Here is a 26,714-nt window from a genome sequence, read left to right as displayed (position 1 = left end):
ACACTGAATTATCTCCACCTTCAGAAGCAAACAGAATTCCCGTACAGGGATCAGTTACGTCTCGCGTTGCATAATGGCAAAGGTATTTCACGGGGCCAGAGGATCGTGACATACCTTGTTGGATTGACTGCTAAGACCCGGCCACACTTGCTCAGGTTCTTTAGTAATATGGAGCGAGCTGTAAGGGAGTCAGGTTGTTAGTGAGAGCTGTGGCCACTTAAAGTAAATACATTTTCTGTTGCTTTTTAGGGTTTTGTAGTTAATGTGTAAAGACAGTCTAGTCTCAATGTGAAGTGGCCAGGTCAGAGCATTTAAGCAGCATTTCCGTGTAATTAAGGGAAACATTTGAGCATCTTAATCAGCCGTACTGAGGATGGATGTGGAGCTGGTGTGTCTTTTGCTCTGCTGCCCTGGGTGACCGTTGCCACTGACACCGGAGAGAGTGAACGGCAATAGACTGGAATATTCTCCACCTCCTGTGACAGCACTTGCTGTGTCACCAGATTTGACAGCACAAAGGATATTTGACTTCCTCTGTTTCCTCACACTGGGCTCTCTGCTTTATTGGACTGACATACTGTACAGCACCGGGACACGAGCTGTGGTTGATCACTGGATATTGCGCCGTCGTCTGTTGCACGGTTACTACGTGGGGATCATGGGATTGCTACCCCACAGTTCGGTAACGACTCAGCTTTTAACGTTTTTGTCAGTTTTAGGGTCATTTCGATTCGCTTTTCCTTGGTTTGGGGAATTTTAAATCGACCAGGATTTTGGTGCTGCCTCGTTCACCAGCCAGGTTAGCAACAAGGCTAGCCGCGGTCTTAGTCGTAGGTTCGATGGTGTGGTCTTGGCCGGGCGTCGTTGTCTTGGCCCCCCACCCCGGCCTGGAACAGCTCCCCCTACAGAAAAAATGGAGGACAGCGGCTGCATCCCGCTCTGCTGGAGCAAGGGGGCCTGCATCTATGCTCAGCGCTCCCTACCAAGTATGTATCAACGAGTAGAACATATTTCTGAACTTTTACGTTAACGTTTACTCTTTGGTGCCGCAGTCATCATCTCAGCACAGGTGCGGTATTGTGTATGGGTCCACAGTGTGTAGCAGTGTAGTAGTGTACAGACACCTACAAATACTCTGAGGCAGATTTGAATCCATAGAGTGGAATCAAAACATCATTTTCCGCAGTGATGGACTAATTTAGACTCAGACTAATTATACAGAGTTATGTTTTGTTGAAATAGCTGTGTGTGTGTGTGTGTGTGTGTGTGTGTGTGTGTGTGTGTGTGTGTGTGTGTGTGTGTGTGTGTGTGTGTGTGTGTGTGTGTGTGTGTGTGTGTGTGTGTGTGTGTGTGTGTGTGTGTGTGTGTGTGTGTGTGTGTGTGTGTGTGTGGGCAGGCATATACTCACGCAGAGAGATGCTTATTGTTGTAGTCAACCATACATTGTGTGATTAAGTGTGTATGCATGTGTGAATGCTTCTGTATGCACTTACACATGTACATTTAATGTGTACTCGTCTAATGTCGAGGCTTTTTATGCGGCGTCCCTCCGTTTAGATCGTGTGCATCTTTCACGGAAGACAGGAGGGAAAGCAAGAGTGAAGCGTTGTGTGTGGGGGAGATTGTGGATAAGAGAAAGATGAGAAAGGAAGAGAAGTGGTTCGATAGGAATGAAGTATCAATGGAGATGTGAACGCAGGAACTAAAAGGCCTGTAAGGACATGAGATGAATGACAGGAGGAGATTATGAGAGGCAGAGAAGAAGAAGAGAAGATGAAGAAAAGAACAGATGAAGAAAAGAACAGATGAAGGAGGGAAGGGAGGAAAGGATGCAGGAGGTGTAGCATTTGAGGGCAGCAAAGGAAAGATGAAAAGATGCAGGCCTATGACATAAAGAGAAACATGAAGAGAAAGCTAAACCTGAGGTATGAAGGGCTGTGAAGCAGAGCAGGAAAGGATACACAGAGGCTCCCCCTGGACTGGGCTAACTCCAGTAACCCAGATACCAGCCAGAGGAGCTGAATGGGCTCCTGCTGCTGCCACACCACGCAGCTCAGCTCCAGCCTCCTGCGCCTTAACGGACCCACCGTCAGCCAGCGCAACCCCACCGAGAGAGAGAGAGAGGCTAGCAGCTGGCTGCTCCCCGCCTGCCTCCCCGTATGGCCTAGTTGTTTTGACTTCTTCTTCTTCTTCTTCTCTTCTCTTTGATGACATGCCTGCGGTGGGAAATGGGACACTTGTGTCCAGTGTCAAAGTGATGCAGCGAGAGGTTTCTGTGCTGTGGAGTGCACCAGCTGTTGAAAATCTCTCTTTTTCCTGTATATAAAAGCTGAGTGCAAGAATAAAAAAAGTGGTTAGCCGCCAACATGAATGTCCAAGATAACAAGCATCCCCCTGCTATATAATGTAAAGTATCAAACACAGGTCTGATAGTGGAAATCCCGCATCCATTCATAACTGCTTCACCATTTATCCAACTTCATTCAGTCAGGCAGCCGTGCAGAACAGCTTACAATACCCACGCTATTAACCCATCATAACATTCTTTCTTCCAGCCTAACCTACATTACATGGATTCGGGATCATATTAGCGAGTAGCTTTAGCGATTTGGGGCCACATTAGCAGCGAACACGTCCCTACAGGAAGGCCCTTTCTTTACGCCACGCTTGGTGAAGATTAGTTTTCACAGTCATAATGATTATAGAATTCCATCCGTCAGTGCACATTTGCTGCATTGCTGTTTCACCCCGCCACACCGCCCGCTTTCATTAACACACCGTGAAACGCACATCTACATTTGCTTTATACTCATGATAAAACAGTACTTACAGTTTTGTGTAACGTACGTAATTCGCGCAGAAAGGCAAGTATAGGTATTTCTACCGCTGTAATAGGCTTGTCTTAAGCCTTGCAAAGTATTCAGGTTAGAGTTATGGCTGTGCGATGTTGCGTAACTGTTTTCTCCTTGGTGAACAAAGCGGTATGCTTAATATCTACATGTATATCTTGCTGGAGTGAGCAGCAGCAGCAGATGGCTGGCTGTGGCCTGTGACTCCTCCATGGCTCCTCTGGTGCTCGTGCTTCTATTTAAAAGCTCGTTACAGTCAAAATAATGGCCCCGATACATTTTTTAAGTCGCACCTCTGAGACCGAGCGGTACAACTGAATATTAGTTAGAAGATAGTGGCTGTTGGAACAATTCGAGGGAAGCTGTGCTATCGTGCCGGAAGATGTTAGAATTCGGTTTTGTCACCCTCTTCTAGTTGAAGGATGGTAAAATGACACCTTATATTCTAATACTTCATATTGCAGGCACATTGGTATTGTTTTAAGTAAGGGATGATAGTAATACTGCAAGAACGCCACTAAGAATCTAGTTCTCTGTAGTATCTTTGCCTTTGTGCCGTTATTATCTGCCTCTTTGGGTTTAGCCGTACCTGTGTCCATTAATAATTGACCTCTATGCATTGTGGTTTGATGACTCCGCACAGCTGTCAGTCATTGTCATCAGTCCTTTTGAGTAAGCTCCAGCAAAGCAACGCGAACATTACTTCCACAGATTTATTTTCCATAAGTTGTTGACCCTAGAGCACGGCCCTTCAGTAACCGTGTGTAGGGTTACAGGATGCTGTTAACACCAATCTGTCTCCTTTTTGGCAGAGCAAACAGGTTTGGGTGAAACGGAGAACACATTTGTCCTTGCAAGGCTTTGCTTTGAAGGAGATCGAGCTTCTTACGGCGCACAGCAAGGGACTGTTTGGAATGGCAGGTGATTGTCTGTAGTTTATTGTCCCTCCTACTTTGTCATCAAACCTATTTCCTGTTATTGCTGTAGAGATTATCGGATCAGTGTGTGGACCTAAAAAACAGTGCTTCTATTTTCAGTTTCTCTGCTGAACCATAGTTTACTTCAGGATATAAACCTTAAAAAGGGAAGGTCAAGGAGAGAAACACATCTGTCTTAACAGTGTGTAAGGTTTGAGATAATTAAAGAAACAACAACTATGAAAATGCTTGTGTTGTATTTACATTTCTAATAGAACCAAATCAGATATTTGACTGGTAGGTTGTCTTTGTAGGTATATATTTTATGTTGTTGGCAAAGGTGAGCAAGAAAGAAAACGTCAAGCATTTTATACTCGCAGATTCACAATCATAAATAAATGTACAATTCAGGAAAACAAGTGGACTCTCTCCATACACACAAGATCTAAACAAATAAGCACACATGCATATATTTGCATGGACACACACACACACACAGTTGTTGTTACAGTAAATTCTTGCAAGAGACTGCTGAGTCAGGTTATCAGATACGCAACATCCTCTGCACACACACATTAGTGTGCGTTTCACTTGGTCTGACTTTATAGAGACAACTGTTGGTCAAAACTGCTAAGTCAACTTCTCCCTCATTGACCTTTCGCATTTCTCTCCATATGTGACGTAGAGAGAAATGACTCAGCCATGTTCCAAAACAAATTCTCCCCAGTGAGTCTGACGGTACAGCAGCTCTGTGTTTTTACAGACGATCCACACGCCTGACCTACAGTGCTGAAAAGGATGAAGGCTGTGAAGATCACTTGAGAATGCATTTGGCATAATATCTTCTATATTCTGTGGATTCACTAAATATTTTTTCCAGATTCTACTAATGAGCAGTGAGATTATTTCTGTTGTTCTTGAGAGTTGCCACTTGATAAGCAGCATTACTATTAGGTTAGCCCTGTGGTTGTAGTGACGATGACGTAACAAGGCTTGCTGGGATATCCAGGGAATGTCAACACGACGCAGCAAGCAGTGTGTGTTTCAAATGCAGGGATGTCAGGTAAGAATTGTAAAGATGAACATAGACAAAGAAGGAATGGAGGTGAAGGGTCGGAGACGAGAATGTCTGAGAATATCTGCTGCCGTCTTACAGTAAATGTGAGTCATGACACACTTTGTCACTGCTAAGTTATAATTTAACTGTTGAAATGAGGCTCTCTCTTTTCTAAATGAGGCGTGTTAGAATTCTGCCAGTTCATCAGAAGAATTCATCCTGTATTTAGACGACTACACAACTGATTTGGTTCAGTACAAAGCAGTACATCTAGGTTTAAGTCTAGATTTTAAGAGTGAGCAGATTGGAGATTGTTGGCCCCATAACCATGCATCCAGGCTCACATGGTAGGTGTGTCCTCCAGAGAGGCTCGGGTGAGTCATGTTCCTTTTCAGCCTTTCCACTCTCCACTGCAGGGAGGATTAAATGTCTCGTTCACTGAGGCTGGCAAGCTGACTGGTCCACTGGCCGGGTACTGAACTGACTGCTCATCCAGATCTATTGCCCAGCGGACTGAGTAGAACTGTAGACTTTTGGATGAGGCTGTATTTAGGTGTGGCCAACACAAAGAGCTGGGGGCGGTTTGTGTATGTGTCAGTGAAGGGTTGGTAATGATTGCTCACGAATGCATCATTCCTCCTCGCCTTTCAAACAATCTTCACTTTCAAGTGCAATTCCAAGTAGAGTTTTGGAAGTAGACAGAATAATAGATATGAAAACGCATGCATCCACTAAACACAGACCGTTTGAGTGACTCTAGTTATCTCAATGCCATATTCACTCAGGCTGTAATGTTGTGCTGTGGCGTCTCATGTGAACCTGTCCTGTTCTTGGTCTGACTCACTCTTTAACCAGTTTCCCTTTCTTTTGAAAGAAACCCTGATGACTAATGAGTCCTTTGGATCCTTCTTAAAAGCCCTTGTGTCAGTGTTTTGCGGGTTGATATTGACCGGCGTCATGATAAACCGGCTGACTTGGTGGATTCCCGTTTGCCTTACGGAAATATATAACCCCCTCCCAACACATGCTTACACACAAGTTTAATTTACTGTATGTGCAAGTGTATACACACACACAGGATGTTTAAATAGACGTTTATGCTCTATACTGCAAAAAAACCCTGGTGAATACACTTAAATAAACATATACAGCATGTCGAGTCAGGAGACGAGACAAAATGGCGACAGGACAGCTGCAGTAAGTTTTAACCCTCTCCCCTCTCTCTACTCCCCTCTCTACCCCCCTCCCTGCAGAATATGACGGCCAGTTAGCCCCAGCAGCAGCGTCTGAGTCAGGCATGGCATCGTCTTCCTACTTAGAACCCAACCACAATCACTCTGCAGCGGGTGGTTGTGGGGTTAAATCCCGGTCCGGGTTGCCCAGCGGTACCGGTGTTGGTACCAGCAGCTCGGCTGGAGGACTGGAGCGGCCACCGGGCTCCATGGACCGGATTCTGAAGATCTTCCATTACTTTGAGACCAACAGTGAACCGTGCACCTGGGCCAGCAATATCAGGCATGGCGAGGCTACGGATGTCAGGGTACGGGGAAAAGTTCAGTACACTGTGAGAAGACGCATATAAACACACATAATGTGGAGGCTCATCAGTTTCCTGTTTCTTCTTTCTCCTTCTGTCATCAGGGTGTTATCCAAAAGATAGCAGAAATCCACAAATTGCGCTGTGTGTCCTCCCTGGGCCTCCGTCTGACCCACCTGCACTCCGAGGCACTCCATTGGTTACACCCCGATCTGGGCGTGTCTCACATCAGGGAGAAATATGAGAAGCAGCACCCCCAAGAGGAGTGGAGGTAATGTTTTAATGAATACACACTCGGGTCTACTCCCACTTCAGATTTCCGCCTTGTGTTTCTCTGAGGTGAACTAAAGCAGAGTGTGTTTGTACGTGTACCTATTGTTATGCCTGTGTGCGTAACTGCATCAGGATGTTATAAAGTGCAGAGAAGGGAAGCAGAGCTCAGGTATGTCACCTTTTAGTCAAAGCAGAGATAAAGGGGAAACTGCAGACAGGCCAAAGAGGAGGCAAATGTTCTATATTGATAGTGTTCACATCAGTGAAATTCACTTATATACAGAACACAGAATTTCATATGATATTTTAATGATACTGAAGTGAGACAGTATTGAACTTTTCATGTCACTACTCCAGATGAGTTTGCAGGCTCTACCATATGTCACTGTTGCCCCGTTAGATTGTACCTGTTTAAGCAACAAACCTGCCAACTAACAGTATTTTATGAAGCCTAGTTTATACTTTTATCGGGCTTTAGCTACATAACCCTATCACCATAACAACAGTGTTGTACTTTCCATAAACCAGTTGCCAATGCTTTCAACAACATGATGTGAATCACTAAAATCAGTCTGACATGAGGCTACATAATAATGAGTTGCTTCCCCCTTAGCACAATCTATATTTCATTTATGTGGAATTTTACGACCCCCTTTTTAATGTATTTTCTATTTCTGTAAACTCCAAATCAATATCTCCCCTCTGTGAGTCCAGAGAATTTAATGGCGGAACTGAGCAAAGGATTCATAGCTTACAGTTAGAGTTTATTTTGCCAAGGTAGAGACTCTGTGCTTGACTTGTGCTGCAATATTACAAATTAGAGCTGATCCAAACATAGCACTGGGAAATTGAGCTCGTTTTCTGTGTAGGATTTTGACTTCAAACCATTCTGGCCTCCTCTCTTTTACTTTAATCAGCCCATTGTTAATGTCACATGTTCCTAGCCGAGTCATTAAGAATTCCCTCAGAATGAATGATATGTTTATGGCTCACACCCCGCTAACGTGCAGCAGAGGCAAGAAAGCTGATGAGCTCGGCTTGTTGCAGCTCAGCTCAGAGGGAGGCCAGGCTGCAGCCCGCAGGAGCTTCTGCTGCCGCCGAGCTATTGTTAGAACAGCAAAAGTCGCCCCGGGAGATGGAGTGACTCTATCTCGCCACTCTCTCGGCATGCAGTCTCTCATTCTGTTGCATGCACTCATACATGCTCTCTTTCACTTTGGATCCTTTCCATCTCCATCCTTTTCTCCAGCTTTCTCCCGCCATTAACTGTCTTCATTTTATCTCGCGCGCCCCTTTTGGTTCATTCATTATAGAACAAGAATGTTTTATTCATTTATTGTCCACGGCCATGGATTCCTTTTGTTATTATCTAACTATAGGCTATAGCATCATTGTAGCGAGGAAGCCCTGTCTCTCCTGCCTAGTCATCGCAATATGTCAGTTATAATAGAATATGTCACAATAAGCAGCGATGATCCGTCTGTGGCTTCACAAACTGGCACACGGAGCTATAAAAGTGCCATTATGCTTTATGGAATTACTGGGTAATTACCTCATACTTCGCTGCCAGCTAAAATACGACTTTGCTTGTAAACAATATGTTGAAACATATTTTAAAACGATGCTGTATTAGTAGCCATTAAATTGTGAACACCATACGATGACCACGCTGAGAATTTTGAAAAGACCCTGAAAGAATGAAGTGTTGAAGAATGTCTGAATGGTTTCTGTACAAGAATGAATGAAGAAGTTGCAAGCCATTTGAGTGACGGCTAAAGCTAAAATCCTTTGAAGCTGCCGATAGTTTATAAACAAAAGGTGCAGCCAATTAAGCAGAGACACAGAATCAGTCTGAAGGCAGGAGATGTCTGAAAAACACATAACTGAATTTGAAGTCTCAAATTTGTGTTTTTATTTCTTTGTGGTTCTTGAACAACTGTCTGCTTTTTCTTTTTCCAGGTACGAGTTGCGGATGCGGTACCTCCCTAAAGGTTACCTCAGTCACTTCTCTGAGGACAAACCTTCGCTCAACTACCTCTATCACCAGGTGAAGCAGCAGGATCATAGAATCGGAACACACACTAAAGCAGTTGATTATCTAAACATTCAAATAAAGTAAAAACACAATGTATTTGCTTTACTTAGTGTATGAGGTTAAACCTGTGAATAAACTCTTCTTGCATCTACTGAGGCGGAGTTAAATATACTGATGCATCCCAAATGCCTGTCTAGTGTCATATTTAGAGCGGTGTTGTTACAAATGTTGTGCTCCTTCTGTGTTTCTCCAGGTAAAGAGTGACTACATGCAACATATAGCTGATCATGTGGATCAAGATGTTGCCTTAAAACTCGGCTGTTTGGAGATTAGGTGAGGAAACGTGAGGATAAAGATAGAAAGGCCATCTTAAGTCTCTCTGTTGCCATTTGCTTATATTTAGCAGTTTTCCATCATATTTGACTAAATATTCTAGTTAAGAGCAGTAAATGTATCTACATTCTCTACATAATGTCTCTCCTTCTGTCTGTGTGTAGGAGGTTCTTCAGAGAAATGCCGGGCAACGCCTTAGACAAGAAATCCAACTATGAACTACTAGAGTAAGATTCATTTGATTTGCATTTGATAATTGTTTTATTCAGTCCACGCTGTGAACATGAACCAACAAATTTGAATAATGTATCTAGCAGCTCCCTGTAGATAAATGTTTGTATTGTTTTTAGGAAAGATGTCGGTTTGAGACGGTTCTTCCCTAAGAGCCTGCTGGACTCTCTGAAGGTGAGAAATGAGCCGTGTTGGATGTAGACCCCCTGTGGGAATCCCACTATTTCCCCCTCAGCTGTCTTGAGTGATCACTCGCATGTCTTTGACTGACGGCTCCACTGGCAGGGAGACCAGCTGAGTAACTCAATGACTGACTGGCGAAAGGGTGTTTTGCCTGGGGTTGATGTTCCTGTTGTCACTTTCAGATTGTCTTGTCAGGTGTCTGTTGTTGTGAGTTTCCTGGCCGCGAACCAACCGCCTCTCAGAAAGATAACAGGCTGACTTGCTGAAGTGTTTGCCGTTTTGTGCCTCTCGTCTCTCTACAGGCGAAGACGCTTCGTAAGCAGATCCAGCAGACCTTTAAGCAGTTTGCCAACCTCAACGACGAGCAGAGCATCCACAAGTTCTTTGAGATACTCTCCCCCATCCACCGCTTCGACAAGGAGTGCTACAAATGTGCTTTGGGGGTAAGGCGACGTGACAGAAATTTTTAGTTTAAATGAAATCCTTTTTCCACAGTCTTAATATAATCAGCATATCAAAGTAATGACATCAGTGCCATCTACAGGATGTCAACAGATGCAAGACATTTCTTTGTATGGATCCATTTGTACAGTCCGCTGTTGATTAAATATGCTCTCCTCTTTCCCCTCTCCAGTCTAGTTGGGTAATATCAGTAGAGTTGGCAATCGGACCAGAGGAGGGAATCAGCTACCTCACTGATAAGGGCTCAACAGTGAGTACACACGCACACACACACACGCACACACAAACACACACAGACACACTCACACACAAAGTCGAAGTCTTCCAGTAACATCCAGCACTCTGCTTCTTATTTCTCTGCAAATGCGCAACCCCTAAAAAATCCACTTATTTTTAATCATGCATTAGGTTATCTATTTCGGATAAAGGGGAACTCAAATATACTTTCAACTCAGGAAGACTTCAAAAACGTACTGCGTATGCAAAATCTGCAATCTACTGGCTTGACTTGCAGGGAACATGTTTTGTCTTACATTACTTTTTATATTTTAATCTTTGCATGCCAATGATTTTAATGAGATACTAATGAGTGCTAAGATATATTGATGCATTTTGATTGTTTTTGTTTCCATCTCTTGCGTCTCCAGCCTACTCACTTAGCTAACTTCAACCAGGTTCAGTCCATTCAGTACTCTGCAATGGAGGAGAAGGAAAGAAAAGGCATGCTGCAGCTCAATGTAGCAGGGGCTCCAGAGGTACACACACAAACACACACACACACAGGCACACAAAAGCCTACACCATAGATTTTCTTCTCGTGAATTTCAAGCTGCAAAAAAACAGAGAGGACCAGCTGGCTTCACATTTCTTAATCCAATTTAAGATGAATATTGTATTTGTAGTTATTGTACCACACAAACTGCACCACAAATGTAATGGAGGGATGCGGGAAAAGAGAGAAACGGCACATGGGGGGGTGTTTTGTGAGTGTGTGTGCCTGAAAGTGGGCGTGCACTCCTAGCAGGACATACGAGGAGCATGTGTGTATCAGCGCAGGGGGTTGCAGGCCGCTTGTGGCGAATGAATTGGTGTAAATGTGCATAGGCTACAGCCGTTGCTTGCGATAAAGCACTCATTGTATCCCAAGTCCACAATGAGACAACTCTCTGTCCCACTCTTATACTTTCCCTCTGTGCGTGTGTGCGTGTGTGCGTGTGTGCGTGTGTGTGTGTGTGTGTGCGCGCGTGTGCGCGTGTGTGCGTGTGTGCGTGCGTGTGTAGCCTCTCACTGTCACCACTGCATCGCTGACTACAGCAGAAAACATGGCTGACTTGATTGACGGCTACTGTCGTCTCGTCTCCTCGACATCTCACTCTTTCATCGTCAGAGTCCACAAAGGTAGGACACAACAACAACAACAACAACATTGAGTTCCTTAACATTTTACTAATACGTCAAGATTGCATGTCGATCGCTGTCGCTGTACTTCTGAATGTTCCTGGTTCAAGGCTGTAAAACGGGTCCAGTCGTATTGTTGCTCTGGTATGATGCCAGTCTGCTCTGTGTCTAATTCATGTGCTGGTTATTCATTCCAGAGGGAGACAGAGCTCTGCCTTCCATCCCCAAGTAAGTCATCTGGTTCTGTTTTCGCCATCTAGGCTCAGATCTGAGCTTCAATTTTCAAACTGAGCAGTACTCAGCCCCAGCGAGAAATAACCGTGTTGATGTTGTATGAGTCAGTTTCCCTGATTTTACTGCCCCCTGCAGTCAGAGAAGCCTTTACACGATGGTTTTCATGTTCTGAATATTGCACCAAATGACCAATAAATTGAGAGTTCATGGGTAAAATGAGAGGAGTCTTCCTTTAAGGGTCCCATGCCGCTCGTGTTTGGCGATTTTATTGTTTATTTACCGTCACAAAATTTGTTCTGCGACTTTGAATGCCTTTTGGAGGAAATTTATATGCTAATCTAAAAAGAAGTACATACAACTTTTAACTTTTGTTGACAACCGACTCATAACTCTTCAGAATTTTGACACAAACAAGTGATTTTTTTGTCTTCAAGGCAAATATTAAAGGCTAAATTACTTTCACAGACCTTACTTGTAGTTAAGTCCGATTAATAGTATATAAAATATAGTAGGAGTTAAACCGTTGGGAGCTGATGGGGGCAAACCAAGGCCAGGATGCAGGAGGAGCTTTTCTGTCTCTAGTTGGCATGCCTGCAGAGAAACACCAACAGTAACTTTCTCCTTTCTCGCACAGAGTCTCAAACCATGAGAAGCGGATGGAGAAGCGGATGGACGGCGTCAGGACCAGGGCCGTTTGCGTCTCAGGTATGAACCCCAGCCGCTACCTCTCTCTCCTCTCCTCTCCTCGCCTCGCTCATCTCTCTCTCTCTCTCCGTTGCTCTAAATGTCACGAGCGACTGTGTGTCTCGCGTGCTGCCAGTTGAGATAAAGGTTTCATACATGCGCACATACCCGAGCTCGTCGCCGCTTCCTCAATAAAGCCTCATCTGTGCCCAGTTGAAGAGTCCTTGTCTAGCCAGATGTCCCCATGAAGAGCTTTAGTCACTGTCAACGCTGTCTCTTGCCGTGACTCGTTACTGACCCCCTCGCTAACTCCCTCCGACACGGAACGAAGCGAACTTGACCTTAAACGCAACGATGGGTAGCATCTTTGAGCTCATAGGTAATTAACAGTGAAACTAATGCCTCTCTGTCTCTCTTCCCTCCCTCTCCTCTGTGTCTCGTGGTGCATGTAGGTCATACTAGTGGCGACGGTAAACAACTTTCTCTTTACTGTCCTGCATTAATTACACCACAGTGCTCCCGCTTGGTGTCTTATGTGGTTCCCCCCCCCCTCTCTTTCTCTCTTTCTCTCTCTCTCTCTCTATCTGTTTAAGTTCTTATCGTTCTTATCCATGACTCAACCTGTTTTCCTTCAGTGTGTCTCTCTGGAAAGAACAAACCTTTCCGTCCCTCCCCTTTCCTCTCCTCTGTTTTGGTTTGTGTGTGTGTGTGTGTGTGTGTGTCTCACCCTCTCTACTTCCCCATGTCTTCAGTCCATCATTCTCTACGTGTCGCTGTTCTATAGTACACGCTTATCTTCCCTCTTGTGCATGTGCTTGGAGCTGGCTATGGTGACAGTCTTTTGGAAAGGTACCATTGTGTTTCTGTTACTCCTAGCATTTTCTACTCTTTGATCACTTTTCTGTTGAGAGGTTTTCTGCAGAGCTTCCTGAGTTGCATGCAGTGCTATGAGTTGCGCAAATTCTATGGAGGGTGTTTAGAATATCCACGCGGTGTAATTGCAGCGTTTTCTGAAAACTGGAGTTTTAGAAACGAGCTCGTCTTGAATCGCTTCGCTTCTCATCTCTCAGCAGCTTTGGTTACGTTGTTACACGGTTACATTTGCTCACTCGCTCATTCGCACCCTCCCTCTGACTCAACAGAGACCGATGACTATGCGGAGATCATAGATGAAGAGGACACCTACACTATGCCTTCAAGTAAGTAGACGCACACAAACCCACACATACACTAAAACAAGTCAGAGACACTGAGAGACGGCTGATAAATGCAGATATTTGTGCGCATAGGGGATCTGTTCTGATGCTTCTGTTTTTTGATCATGCAGCAAACTGTGTGTGCATTTGTGTGTGCACAGGTGGGGATGGGGGTGGGGTGGATTGTATTTCAAGAGGCTGAAGGGTCGAAGCAACCCAGTTCTGTACCAAATGTTAATGATAGATGAAGGCATGGGAGGTCTTCACAAACCTGACCCAGGGATAATTAGACCCAATCCCAGATGTAGTCGATCCCACAGACCCCAGTAGCCAGAGAACGGCAACAATGGCCGCAGCGTGATCCTCAACCAGTTAACAAGAAGCTCCTCTTCGAAACTCGCTCCTGTCAGGTGATCACGCCTCCATTTGTCCTTGTCCACTTCAGCTCCCGCCCCAGCTGGGATTATGACTCACGATGTGATCACAGCTGATAGAGCCTGATAGTCTGCTGGGTTTGATACGGATATAAATCATATCGACACACACACCTGAGGCAACATCACAGTACAGGACCTCTTGGTGGTTTCTGTGTCTCTGTCAGAGGGGTTTCTTCTCATTTTAAAACGTTACTAGTGACATTTTGGAGCTATTTCTGTGTGTGGACAAGCAGTTGCGGGTCTCAAGGAATGCTTTAAACATAATGTATGTGGTGGGATAAATGCTGTTTTGTTACCGACATGAAACGAACATTTTTCTACACGTTTAAACCTCATTAAAGGCATGTCGGCCTTCGTTTTTACATGTATGTAGCTCACGTTACTGCTGTCGGTAGTTATCATTGACAGCCTATCATGTTATAATCGATAGAGACGGAGAGAACCCAGCAAACCAGATCCAGAGTTAACCTCTTAGAACAAACGCGTCACATTCAGTGTTTCACCACATGTCACCGTACTGATTGATACAATAATGAAACATGGAATCAACATCAATCCAGGATTTCCGTTTTGAGTCGAACTCATTTTGGATTTGGCAGATAAATGAGCGACTGCCTGGCAGAATCTTGTCCGGGTCTTGAATGAATCCACGTTTTCCGCTGCCGGTGGCACGTACTAATCTCATTTCGAAAGAGGAAGCCACTCAAACCACATATTGTCTGTGTATTATTAGGCCGGCGGGCTATATTGGTCTCAGCTGTCACAAGATTTTGGCTGGAATCGCTTCCTCACGCTTATTTGTTACCACATTTTCCGTCCATTAAGTTTACGTGACTGAATATTTCTCAAATGGTTCTACATCCCGTTCCATTTGGATCAGTGTCCAGTATCTAGTATTTCTGCGTGCGAGGGTTCTGTTGCCCAAAGGCTCTTTCTTACCATATGGCCTTTGGGATTATTGCTTCAAAAATGAAAACGAGTAAATATGAAGAGGCCTCTGCAGTGCTGAGGAGTGCCCGCTCACCAGGCTTGATATAACGCATTTGGAAAACATTCGGAGGCAGTACAGCCCAACACAACTGTAATAACCACCTGAGACGTGTTGTAAAAGTATCAAAAGGAAAATTAATCATTGCTTTTTGCTTGTTTGTTTTGTTGAAACCTGTCACATCTCTTGTTCAGACGTTGAGTTTTCTCTGAGCTTGTACACTCACATACTGTAAACATCCTGTATGTTGATCTCTGTACTCACAGCTAGTTGTTTCTCTCTCCTATGACCTAATGCATTTCCCTCAGAATACTATGGACTAGATCAAGGTAAAAAAAACAAACTTAGACTTTGTTTTGTGATGGAACTTTGATTTGGTTGATGCTATGATCCTTATTTTAAGTTCTTGCTTGCCGTTATTGATTTGACCCCCCCCCCCGCCCTTCCCCCCCTATCTGTTGGTGTTTGATGTCGCCGTCACTTTTGGGCCAGAATTCACTTCAGAACCGAGCCTCAGCAGTCAGACCTGGAGGTTGTTGCGCCATGACAATAAACAAGAAGTGGAAACAACCTCTGTTCAGCCCGATTGGAAAATTTAGCACCAATTGTCCTTCCGAAGGCTAACTAGAAGCTTACAACCCTGCAGCTGTAAAGACCTGTTGGCTGCTCGGAGGAACAACGTGGCAGTTTGATTGAAGCAGCCAGACTGACTCAGAGCTCCTATTTGTGGCTGCAGGAGGAGGTAGAGGGAAGACTTTAAATACTGCAGATCTTTATATTTACTTTTACGCTTTCAAGCCCAAACCACTAAGAACAGGGCCTCCCCACGCCATGGGGACTTTAAAGAAGGAAGTGTTATGGTGAAACAGTGGATGTGTAAAAGGGAAACACACGGGCAGTAAACACACGGATGGAAACTGCTTTATACTCACTAAGGCTTTTTTGTTGCCTTTGTTTATTATCTTTTCAAAATGTTGAACTTGTACTAGATATTTTACAGCAGGGATACATAAGAGCAACCAGAGATCTTTCATACATGTTGGTTTCTGTAGCTCTGCGCACACACTGATTACACGGACAAAGTCAGGTCATCCGGGTGTCTCAGCAGCCACCGTTTGGCAGACATTTTGATTCCTATTGAATTAAAACAGTCGCACACACTCTTTGAATGTTTAAGGTCGCTACAGATGAATATTTTGGTTCTAAAAATCAATGGCAAAGCCGACAGGAAGGAAGACGGAACACTTTCTTACATCATGTCCTCATATTCATACATTGAACCTGACTTTATCCATTTTTCATTTAGGTGTGTGTGTGTGTGTGTGTGTGGGTGTGTGTCCTGCCAGTGATTTGCTTCCTTTGTTGCATGTTGTTGATATATTGAGCTGTGCTGATTAATAGAAACCCAAGCCTCTCAGAGTTGGATGGTAGATTAGTTTTACATGTATTAATCTCAGCTCGTTGCACGTTACACATTGAATTAATGTCCATTTTTTTCTTTCTTCGTTTCAATTTGTGTGTGGGTGTCCCATGCATAGATTACACTGCCACTCTCTGACAAGCTTGGTAAATGTGTGTGTGCGCGTGTGTGTGTGTGTGTGTTAGTAGGTGCTTGTACGATCTAGTCTCATTCATCATGTGTGTGCGTTTGTGCTTATCTGTGTGTGTAGCACGGGACTATGAGATCCAGAGGGATCGGATCGAGTTGGGACGTTGCATAGGCGAGGGGCAATTCGGCGACGTCCACCAAGGAGTCTACATCAGCCCGGTATGCAGTCTCTCTTTCTCACACACACACACACACACACACACACACACACACACACAGTGTAACTTTATTTGAAGACGTTTACTGAGTCACAACTTGCTGGTTTTGTGTGTGCGGCAGGAGAACCCAGCTCTTTCTGTGGCTGTGAAGACCTGTAAGAACTCCACGTCCGACAGTGTCAGAGAGAAGTTCCTCCAGGAAGCATGTAGGTTATTTGTGTGTGTATGGGTCTGTGTGTCTTTCTGTGTGTGTTTCAGTCAGTGTGTAACATCACTGTGAACTTGCTATTGTATACACACCAGACAAAAAGAGTGGATGCTTATAGACCCAGTGAATGAAGACGACACCATAAACTCAGTTCCAGTAAATTGATTTCAGCTAAAGTGGTTTGATTCCATAGTAATAACATTTAAAGATACTACATAATGTTCCTTTACATGATGTCCATAAAGATGAACTGTAGTCAGATATTAATAGTTCCTGTTGTTAGCAGCGTTGGTCATACTTCCCACTCCATAGCTGTTGCTAAGCAACTGGTGATGTGATAGTAGCTGGTTAATAACTTCTCACAAGGGAGACTTTAACATTATCATGTGTTAAGTGCTGGCATTTCATCATTCAAGAGGAGGAGGAGGAGAGGAGGTCTCCTGAACCCCAGTAACACTCTGTGTGTCCCTGTAGTGACCATGCGTCAGTTTGACCACCCCCACATTGTGAAGCTGATGGGAGTCATCACAGACAATCCAGTCTGGATCATCATGGAGCTCTGCACGCTCGGAGAGGTAAATACATACACACACACACACCAGCTTGACCGTACAGATATGTTGGTTATTATGTTTATGTTCTGTTATATTTCTCGCCTCACCGGTTCCCTTTGTGTTGCCTTGTAGCTCCGGTCGTTCCTGCAGGTGAGGAAGTACAGTTTAGACTTGGCCTCGCTCATCCTGTACTCCTACCAGCTCAGCACAGCACTGGCCTATCTGGAGAGCAAGCGATTCGTACACAGGTATGCATCCAGGCAGCCTAATGTTGGAGTATCACTAAATATTTGTATTCCATACTCCAATGATTACTACATTATTTGCAGCTGAAGTTAAATCTCATATTAGTTTTGGAATCATAGGTACTCAGGTCTAACTTTCAACCTTACAGAATGCTGTCACAGCTCTCTGTTGCCACCTAGTGGAGGAAGTTGTGAAATGAAAAAGTCAAATGGTCAAATTCCAAAATACATCACAATTTCCAAATATACGTGTGCACACATACACAGCACATGGTACTCAATGCTGTTTTCAGCTAGTAAAAATATTTCAGATTGACAAATGTCCAGTCATTAAAACAGTGTACGTGTCCTCTCTTGTCCTGGTTGTGTCCTCTGCAGGGACATAGCTGCGAGGAACGTGTTGGTGTCTACAGTCGACTGTGTGAAGCTGGGAGACTTTGGTCTGTCGCGATACATGGAAGATAGCTCGTACTACAAAGGTACCCACAACACACACACACACACACACACACACAAACACACACACACACACACACACACACGGTTAATGCGTAAAGATAAACTCCAACATCTCTGTGGTTTGTCACAAAACATGGAGGCAGCTGCATTGTTGCTCATATATGGTGAACCATTCCTACATGTTCTCCCTCTCTGCCTTCCAGCATCAAAGGGTAAACTCCCCATTAAATGGATGGCACCGGAATCCATCAACTTCAGACGATTTACCTCAGCTAGTGACGTCTGGATGTTTGGTAAGTGTACATTTGCGTCTTTTCTTTCCCGTCTCCGTTTTGTGTCACGGTAATGTTTGTTTGTTTCAGTGCCATTGTTTCTCCTCGAGCTCCTGCTTTAACGTCGTCTGTCCTTCCTCCCGCCAGGCGTCTGCATGTGGGAGATTCTCATGTTCGGCATCAAGCCTTTCCAGGGTGTGAAGAACAACGACGTGATAGGAAGGATAGAGAACGGCGAGCGACTAGCGATGCCCCCTCAGTGCCCACCCACTCTCTACAGCTTAATGACAAAGTGCTGGTCCTACGATCCCAGCAAGAGGCCGCGCTTCAACGAACTCAAAACACAACTCAGGTACGTAATAGTGTGAAGTGTGTGCACCTGTAGGGATTATTTTGTATCTGATGGTTTCTATAAATGCTGTAGATTGACAGAAGGAGCAGCAGGAAGGGTGTCATAGCGCCCTGCAGGTGTCGCTGTGTGTCGCTGTCTGTCTCTGTTCACCTTAGTGATGTCGGAGAATGAAGCAGCAGACTGTGACCTTTATCTGAGGCTGCTGGTTGAATATAACTCAAAGACCAAATGCAGATAAAGTGGAGAAGAAGAGAGGATGTGGTTAGGGAAGTAGACATGACGGCGAGACGATGGAGTTGATAATTACCTCCATGTTTTTGGCCAGACGGTGTGTTGTCTCTGTTTTGATTTATGATTTCATTATTTCAGTGCTTCAGCTGTGAGGATATTATGTTGTTGCACTAGACTCATACACGTGATATGATGAATAAGACTAACTCATTAATAAGATCCTTTCTTAGTTTGGTGTAAGTATCATAAGTATCCCAAAACACATTTATAAAGAAATGTGTTTAGTCAGCTTAATCATCAGTAACCTCATGTAACCTCGTGTTTGGGCTGAGGACATCCCCGTTGTCATGGTAACAGAAGCCTGACCTGACGATGGCCTTGATTGAGTAAATGAGATATCTGGGCCACACCTCGTGAAGGATGTGATGATGCTTTGTCTAGTGACGGCTCTACAACGAGAAGAGACAGAGACAGAGAGAGAGAGAGAGAGACAGCGTCCCTATCAGGAGACAACCGCCCGGGCACGCCGTGATCAGATAAGGTGGAACTAGACGAACCTATTTGCAATTTGAAGACTTAATGAGTAAGGCCCAGCGTCATGCAACACTGGGGGGTTTACAGAGAAGAGTCCATCCTGTGAATGAGTCATAGGAACTCTATCTTATCCTGTGGTTGAGAGAGCTAATCGTTTTTTTTACCCACGATACCGAGGGCTGTGCTAACGAGACGGGGAGAGAAGAAGAGACGGTGTGACTGGAAAAGAAAAGGCAGACAGCGCCTGTGTAAACATGATACAATGTCTGATACGCTCCCAGATTTAAGAGAATTAATAGCGCCTGCATATCAAAGCATTAGACGGCGTTCTAAGCTCTTAGGGTTTGCCTTGTTTGTGTAAGAGGGATAGGAATCCTGCTGAAATCCAAGCTGGTGAAGTCTGCGTCTTTGGAATTTCTCGTTGACGCTACGAGCAACAGTTTCTGCTTTTCCATTCAGCACCTTGAATGTTTCGTGGTCTTTAAGCAGTTTCATTAAAAGTGTTTATCCCAGCATATTTTGGTATTTTTCAATCTTTTCTTTTTTTTTTGAGCGCACAAAACAAACAGGCAGAGCTTTTCCCAGACGTCATGAGTCAGCAGTTTCGCAAACCGGTCGGACATGAAGGAACTTGCACTTTTTCAGATATGCTGCTTCAACAATGGGCTTGAAAAATGGACTCTGAAGTGGAGACGGTTGCTTCTGAATGCACAAATGACACAAACTCCAACAGTACAGCGCTGCCTCCTTAATGAGTTTAGCTGTAATCCTGTATTATTCCTCTTTTGTTTACGTTTACAATGCTTCAAGGCACATTTAATTAATGCTTAACTCAGACTTAGTCATCATCTGTGTGTGAGTGCTACACACACACACACAAGCACTCAGAGCTGCGGTTTGTATCTTGGAGGATAAAAGTGCAAAATTGAATTGAATATATTTATATCTTTTTCATTATTCGTTTGTAAATGTGCATTATTGCTCATTAATGCTGTGGCTTGAACAGTTTTCTCCATACAAACTTTGTTGAAATTTCAACACAAGCACAGTGAAGCAAATATCTGCAGCATAAGATGTTAAGCTCTCCCTCTCTCTGTCTTTCTCTCTCTCTTTCTCTCTCTCTCCCTCCCTCTCTCTTTCTCCCCCTCTCTCACACACTTTATCACACAAACACACACACCCACACACACGAGGCAGGAAAATAGGAGTGCATATTTAACTCCTGTGGTTTTATGAGTTTGTTTAAAACCAGCATGACTCGCACCTTGAATTCCACCCGGACTCCCTCTCCAGTTTTCTTATTAGCTTTCCTCTGCTGTCTTTCTCTCCTCTCCCCCCTTCAGTCTTTCATCATTCCTCACACTTTCTCTTTTAACCCCATTTTTTTCCTCTTTCTCTGGATCCTCATTTTGTCACTATGCGTCTGTGGCTCCAAATAAGTTACGAGCCCTTCGTGTTACCCCCCCACACCCACACACACACACACACACACACACACATACACACACATTGCAGCGGCCCCTCATGCGTGTTACATTGATAATTGTGCTCGTATGTTTAAATGAGCAGACGGGAAAGAGTACATTTATTTTATATTATTTGGTTGCCTAGGAGGTAAAAATGAAGAACATGTTGTTTAATTTAATAGAATCTTCTGGCATGTAGCGGAACAGAACCTCACTGTGCCCCATCCAGTGTCTTGGAGACCAAGTCAATATTGACCACATCAACTGCGGTCACCGGCTATAAATAGCAGAAAGCGTTGCCATATAAGGTTCTATGATTTAGTTTACTTTTGGTCTGGCCAGCTTTTATATCATAATATCAATTATAGGGTTTTCCTGCCAAATATGCAACTCTTAGCTGCTGCTACAGTTTTCCTGGACCGACATGGGCGCCTGTGTGTGTGTGTGTGTGTGTGTGTGTGTGTGTGTGTGTGTGTGTGTGTGTGTGTGTGTGTGTGTGTGTGTGTGTGTGTGTGTGTGTGTGTGTGTGTGTGTGTGTGTGTGTGTGTGTGTGTGTGTGTGTGTGTGTGTGTGTGTAGCTGTGTGTGTTTACACAGTGGGCAACTGCCAGGGGCTACAGAGGGGAGAGGGAGAGAAAAAAGACAGAAGGAGAGAAAGAAGGGGAAAAAGGCAGGCAGCACTACTGTAACGCTGTACTGGACAAAGCTAGTGGACTGTAGCTCTTTAGCCGGGCAGCCAAGCCTGTGTGTGTGTGTGTGTGTGTGTGGCTGTGTGCAGAACTTCAGTAGCCTGCAGTGTGCCGGGTTTTGTTCAGCTGCATCAGTGCGTAGTCAGGACATCCTGTCAGATAAAGTGTGCGAGCTGTAAGTCTGATTGTTGTTCTTGGTTGCCGGTGTCTGTGGTCCATCAGCAGCTCAGTGGCCATGTTCTTCTCCTAGCAGGGCTCCGTGTTCTATGAAGGTAAAGTCGAGATTCTTTCAGAATACTTCACAATGTCTGTTGTGCGTACTTGAGAGCATGCCATCCTGAAGGTTGTACATTGCCGTTTCCCTGTTTGTAGTTCTTCTTTTATGGATTGTCCTGTACGAGTTCAGGATCCGATCCCGTGTACAAGCCCATAAGAATTCAGTGGGTTTTATCGTCTGCATCTGTTCAACAGCAGTCGCACTCAGTAAAACTTTGACTATGCTGCAACTTGTGGACTCCCCTCTTACTGCGATTACACAACATGTCATGTAATGCAGAGTACAATGATACACTATTAATCCTGTCCATAAATAGTTTCTTCTATTAATCGCTCTATGGACTTACAGTCAAAAGTATTCTGTGCATGTAAACAGAGGGATTTCTACAATACCATGTAGGAAATGTGTCTTTTTGATCACCGTCCTCTAACAAATGTGTCAGAAGTCAGGCTCATCTATGGATACCTCTCAGTTAGTATGCAGCCCCGTTTCCCTTCATTTACAACCAGACTCCACGTTGCACCTAAAGCTTTGTCCGCAGGTTTTAGAGTTTTCCTCCGTCTTTGGTCTTCAGCTCTCAGGTGAGGAGCTCAGCAGACTCCAGTGAGGACGTGCAGTCACTCCAGCTTTGTGTAAACAAACCAAACGGGCCTTGTTATTCCAGGTGGTGGTATAGGAGGCAGCCCCTGTGTTGATGTTGCCAGGTGCAGTTAAGTTAGCGTCATAGCTCATATTCACGTATGCCGTCGCTTATGCTTAATCAGTGGAGTGAGGCGGGCGGATGTCTGCTGTGGTTACTCATGACTCTAGGTTTTGATTGATTATTAAGAACCTAATTAAGAACACTGGACTCAGCTGTTCTGTTTAAACTCTCTGGCTTCATAAAGAGGATGATTACTTACCTGTAGAGGACGTTTACTCATTTGGATACTAATAACTTTTTCCTCCTGAATTAACAAAAAATAAACGTACATTTTGACCAGCAAGCGATTTAAAATGATGAATTGTACTTTAAGTTCAAATCAAGATACAGCAACAACAAACCAACGGAGTTAAACTACAATATCTTTATATCTGATGAGAATGGTATTCAGTAAGATGAAAGTCTCAATCCAGGCTGTGTTGAAACATGATGGATGTGTGTTTAGAATGCTGGATCTATTTTTACTGCTCAGTTTAGAAACCAAAATTATGTCAGTGACTTTGGATTCAATGTGCATCGTGATGGAGAGGAGAGAGCTGACGACAGACTGATGTGGACAGGTGGCGAGACCCAACGCACACGCACACACACACACACACACACACACACACACACAGCATGAGACGACAGCACAGGAGGTGTAATGGTGTTACTAGAAATAGCGTGTACCCTTGGTGAGAGGAGGAGAGTAGAAAGGGAGTGTGTGTGTGTGGAGTGCCTTCAGTTTTCTGTCGGTGGATCCTTCAGCACAACAGCAGCAGCTCGGTTTGACTCCTTCATTTGGCAGCACGAGTTTGGTTTAGCAGCAGAAACATCATTTCCCTCTGTTCCTCCTCGGCTACATTACACCTCAAATTGTCGGTGAGTGTTGTGGAATTTTGCTGAACCTCCCCCAAGGAATTCCGGCGCAACGGAATCTTACTCCTTTACTAACTGGAATAGCTTTAGCCCACAGCATCAGTGTTAACATTGATTTGACAGTGGCACAGATTTTCAACTCACACGTTTTCCTTCTTTTTGCTTCCCTTCCGTCTGCAGCACGATATTAGAGGAGGAGAAGCTCCAGCAGAAGGAGAGGAACAGGATGGAGATGAGGAGGCAGGTTACGGTTTCTTGGGACTCCGGAGGATCCGATGAAGCCCCACCTAAAGTAAGAGCCGAGCGTTTACGTCGCCTGTACGTGTGTGAGTGTGTAAGGCGGCAGGTGTTTGTAGCACAGTGTGTGTCGTGTGTCTCTGTGATGTGCCGTATCTGTTCCAGTTTCTCTGTTGTGCCTTTGTGACGTCTTTGCCGACTTGTGAAATAGGATTGGACTCTTTTGTTGCATTAGACGTGATTCTAATGCAACAACCTGAACCTCAGGTCTCATGGCACAAGCATCAACTGTTCCATCAGTCACATTCCCCTGTAAGTGGGGAGATTGACGGCTTGACTCTTCTAAGCAAACCAATTTAAACAGTTTAAGAATTCCCTAAGAATTTATACCCTCACCCCCATTCCCACCTACAGTACGACCATCACACACCCTCCCTCCTGCTTGTTGCCCCAGCTGCTGGCTGCTTCACCCTCACTTACTGCCCCATCCCCCATCCCCCACCCCCTGCTGTTCGCATCTGTTAACTGCTTCTTCTGGTTACAAGCAAAAGCTGTGTGTTTGCCAGTATCGGTGAATGCTGATTTAAAGTCATTGCTTTGAGAAGATGAAGAATCCACCTGAATCATTTGTTAGGTTCAAATTTTTACTCTTACTGGGTCAAATTGTGTGCATCTGAAGCGACATCATCGTTTGAGAAGTTTATTCTCCAGTATCTGATTGTTTTGTAAGTCGCTTGTTTGACATTTGCAGTAGGTTTATTGTCATCGCCCCTTTTCAGTTTTGAAGGACTTGTTTATGATCTCTCTCTGGCTGCCTCAGGTTGAGCTGGGACGTTTTTTCCCAGGAAAGCGCAAATTCATGTTCTCAGGTTCAGAATCAGAGCCAAGAATATTCTCAACTACTTGATGTCGTAATTTGAAACAAGTGAGGCTTCAGCCATGTTTTAGGGGAAACATCCAGGGACCAATCTGCTTGTTTCCTGGTTCTGGTTTGTAACAGCCTGTTCAATAAAGGTTTGGAAGGGGTTAATGTGTCTCTGTGGCGCGGTCACTGTGGTTACGGTTGGTTGAGCACGTTTCTCTCTGTGTCTCAGTTTCATCCCTGTCGCTCTGAATTCTCTTCTCCTGCTCTCATCCTGTTTCATCTTCCGTTTGTTCCTCACTGCTTCTCATGTCTCTCTCTCCACCTGTGTTTCTGCTCCACACCTGTCTGTCTGTTTGCAGCCCAGCCGTCATCCCCCCCTGCAGCAAAGCATCAGTCTGGATTGTCTGTCTGCTCCTCCTCCTCTTCCTCCTCATCACCATCATCCTCTTCAAAACCAACGCTTTGCCCCCCAGCTCTCCTTCTGCCTGGGACACCCTCATGCTTCATCTCCTTGCTCCTTCCCTCACCTACCCGCTCCCACACCATCATTTTCACACATTCACACTCTTCCTCTTCCCCGTCCGTCTCCTCTCGATCATCACTCCCTCCCTCGCCATCTTTGTTCATCCCAGGCAAAGTCAAACTCCCCCCAGCCTTTCAGTTCTTTCCTTTCCCAATCACATCCTAACCTGAACCCTCAGCCCTGTGGTGATGTAAACGCCTGTGTCGGGCCCAGATCTGATTCTAATCACGTAAACCTGCTGTCCATCCGCCCCGACCGCCACTCCCAGCTTCAGCACCCCGCCGCGCAATCATGTCGGAGGCCCCCCAGGGTCTCTGGGCCTGTACTCGCCCCTCACACACCCCTTTCCTCCTCTAACTCCCATCTACCCAGCAGAACCCAGCTGGCCTTTCCCTCCCCCGACTCTGAACGACTCACCCATCTCCCGTCCAGACCCTTGAAGGCAGGTGGTGTAGAACTGCGCTGCACTGAAGTTTGGATTTGAGGTTGTGCGTCCGTATCAAAAAAAGTTGCAACAACCAGTATGGAGGAGCCTTATTTAATGTTTAATGTTCATTTAACCCATTATTTTCCCTGCCAAATGCTTTATTTACACCAAAAGGCATTTGCTTCATGCCGGCACACGACAACCAAAAGTTAAAACAGAACATTGATACTCAGTCTGACACTACTCTCTCTAATTTTACAGGAAAATGCAGATTTATGACACACACTATTTGAAGTATATTTCCAGGCAGGTAATTCTGACTCATCATAGGCTCCGAAAACTATGTTGCAACATTGTTTTGGTGCGTCTAACTCTAAAACCCATCATCCAGGACTAAACTCTGACTCTGACTCTAATCCTTCACTCAGGCGTTCATTAATAACAATAATAACCGACCGACGTGATCTTACTGCAAACGCTTTCATGACGTTGAAATGCCCGGCATGATGACAAACCGCTAACACTGGCAGTTATTTGTGTTTGGTCTTTGTGTGGACGTGTCCTGGTGTGCTCCGGGGTAATCCCGCCCTATTTCCAGCCCGCCTGAAGATGCCTGTGATCAATCCGAATTCCGCCCGGCTAACGGCGAGGCTAGACACCGGCCCGCCTGACGCACGGAACTTATATGCGGATATGCCAGGAAAAGCCCCAGTTGACACAGAGCCTCATGATCCGCTTCTTAATGTCACTTTGATCCCGGGGAATGTAGTTGGAACATTTTCACGCTCGGGGTAAAGTTAAACTACAGAATCTCAACAGGATACCGTGCTGATGCGCTACAGTTAAAGACTCACAGAGGTCGGGCCTTCCTGTCGCCTCTGTGGGAGCCACTTTGTGTCGGTACAGAGACCCGTACTGTGGTCAGCGTGTCTCTGGGGGAGTCGAATTGTGGCCCTTGATGAATACTCATTCCTAACATTCCTCGTAGGAGCAATCAGGCCAATCGTGCCTCTCACAGTTTAATAACCAAGAAATACCTGTTGTGTTTCCAAAATACCTGAGATTGTTACATTCCTAAATTGTACAATTGTTGCCCAATAGGTGGAGCAAAATTCACAGGATGACTTTGAGTGACTGCTGATGGATACTGTCTGTCCCACAGTGGACATTTTGACACGACCAAGCATCAAAAGCGTGTGAATGTCATGTGAAACTAGAGGAAGTAATGGTCTCC

The 26,714-nt window shown here is 44.8% G+C and overlaps 1 protein-coding gene across 5 annotated transcripts in view; it reads left to right on the top strand.

Annotated features, from left to right (window-relative positions):
• LOC143008790 (focal adhesion kinase 1-like) overlaps positions 1-26,714 on the top strand; it is a 45,928-nt gene that overhangs the window by 9,677 nt on the left and 9,537 nt on the right. For 2 of the 5 annotated variants that reach the window (XM_076160707.1, XM_076160705.1), the window contains exons 3-24: positions 6,077-6,363; positions 6,465-6,631; positions 8,593-8,680; positions 8,922-9,001; positions 9,166-9,228; positions 9,352-9,406; positions 9,718-9,858; positions 10,050-10,127; positions 10,525-10,632; positions 11,158-11,275; positions 11,473-11,503; positions 12,144-12,214; positions 12,646-12,663; positions 13,336-13,392; positions 16,485-16,582; positions 16,703-16,787; positions 17,264-17,364; positions 17,476-17,591; positions 17,967-18,067; positions 18,251-18,340; positions 18,467-18,671; positions 23,609-23,720. In XM_076160707.1, coding sequence (XP_076016822.1) covers positions 6,121-6,363; positions 6,465-6,631; positions 8,593-8,680; positions 8,922-9,001; positions 9,166-9,228; positions 9,352-9,406; positions 9,718-9,858; positions 10,050-10,127; positions 10,525-10,632; positions 11,158-11,275; positions 11,473-11,503; positions 12,144-12,214; positions 12,646-12,663; positions 13,336-13,392; positions 16,485-16,582; positions 16,703-16,787; positions 17,264-17,364; positions 17,476-17,591; positions 17,967-18,067; positions 18,251-18,340; positions 18,467-18,671; positions 23,609-23,720 — 2,226 coding nt within the window. In that variant the 5' untranslated portion in view covers positions 6,077-6,120. Of the gene's footprint in view, positions 1-6,076; positions 6,364-6,464; positions 6,632-8,592; positions 8,681-8,921; positions 9,002-9,165; positions 9,229-9,351; positions 9,407-9,717; positions 9,859-10,049; positions 10,128-10,524; positions 10,633-11,157; positions 11,276-11,472; positions 11,504-12,143; positions 12,215-12,645; positions 12,664-12,975; positions 13,043-13,335; positions 13,393-16,484; positions 16,583-16,702; positions 16,788-17,263; positions 17,365-17,475; positions 17,592-17,966; positions 18,068-18,250; positions 18,341-18,466; positions 18,672-21,584; positions 21,863-23,608; positions 23,721-26,714 lie in introns of those variants that run through there. The other 3 variants (XM_076160706.1, XM_076160708.1, XM_076160709.1) reach the window with 3 other exon arrangements.

The sequence above is a fragment of the Genypterus blacodes genome, unplaced genomic scaffold (genome assembly GCF_046128005.1).
Source record: "Genypterus blacodes isolate CSIRO-AG114 ecotype Tasmania unplaced genomic scaffold, CSIRO-AGI_Gbla_v1 ptg000107l_1, whole genome shotgun sequence".
In the NCBI taxonomy this organism is placed as follows: Eukaryota; Metazoa; Chordata; class Actinopteri; order Ophidiiformes; family Ophidiidae; genus Genypterus; species Genypterus blacodes.
This window is presented reverse-complemented; position numbering and strand designations above follow the sequence as displayed.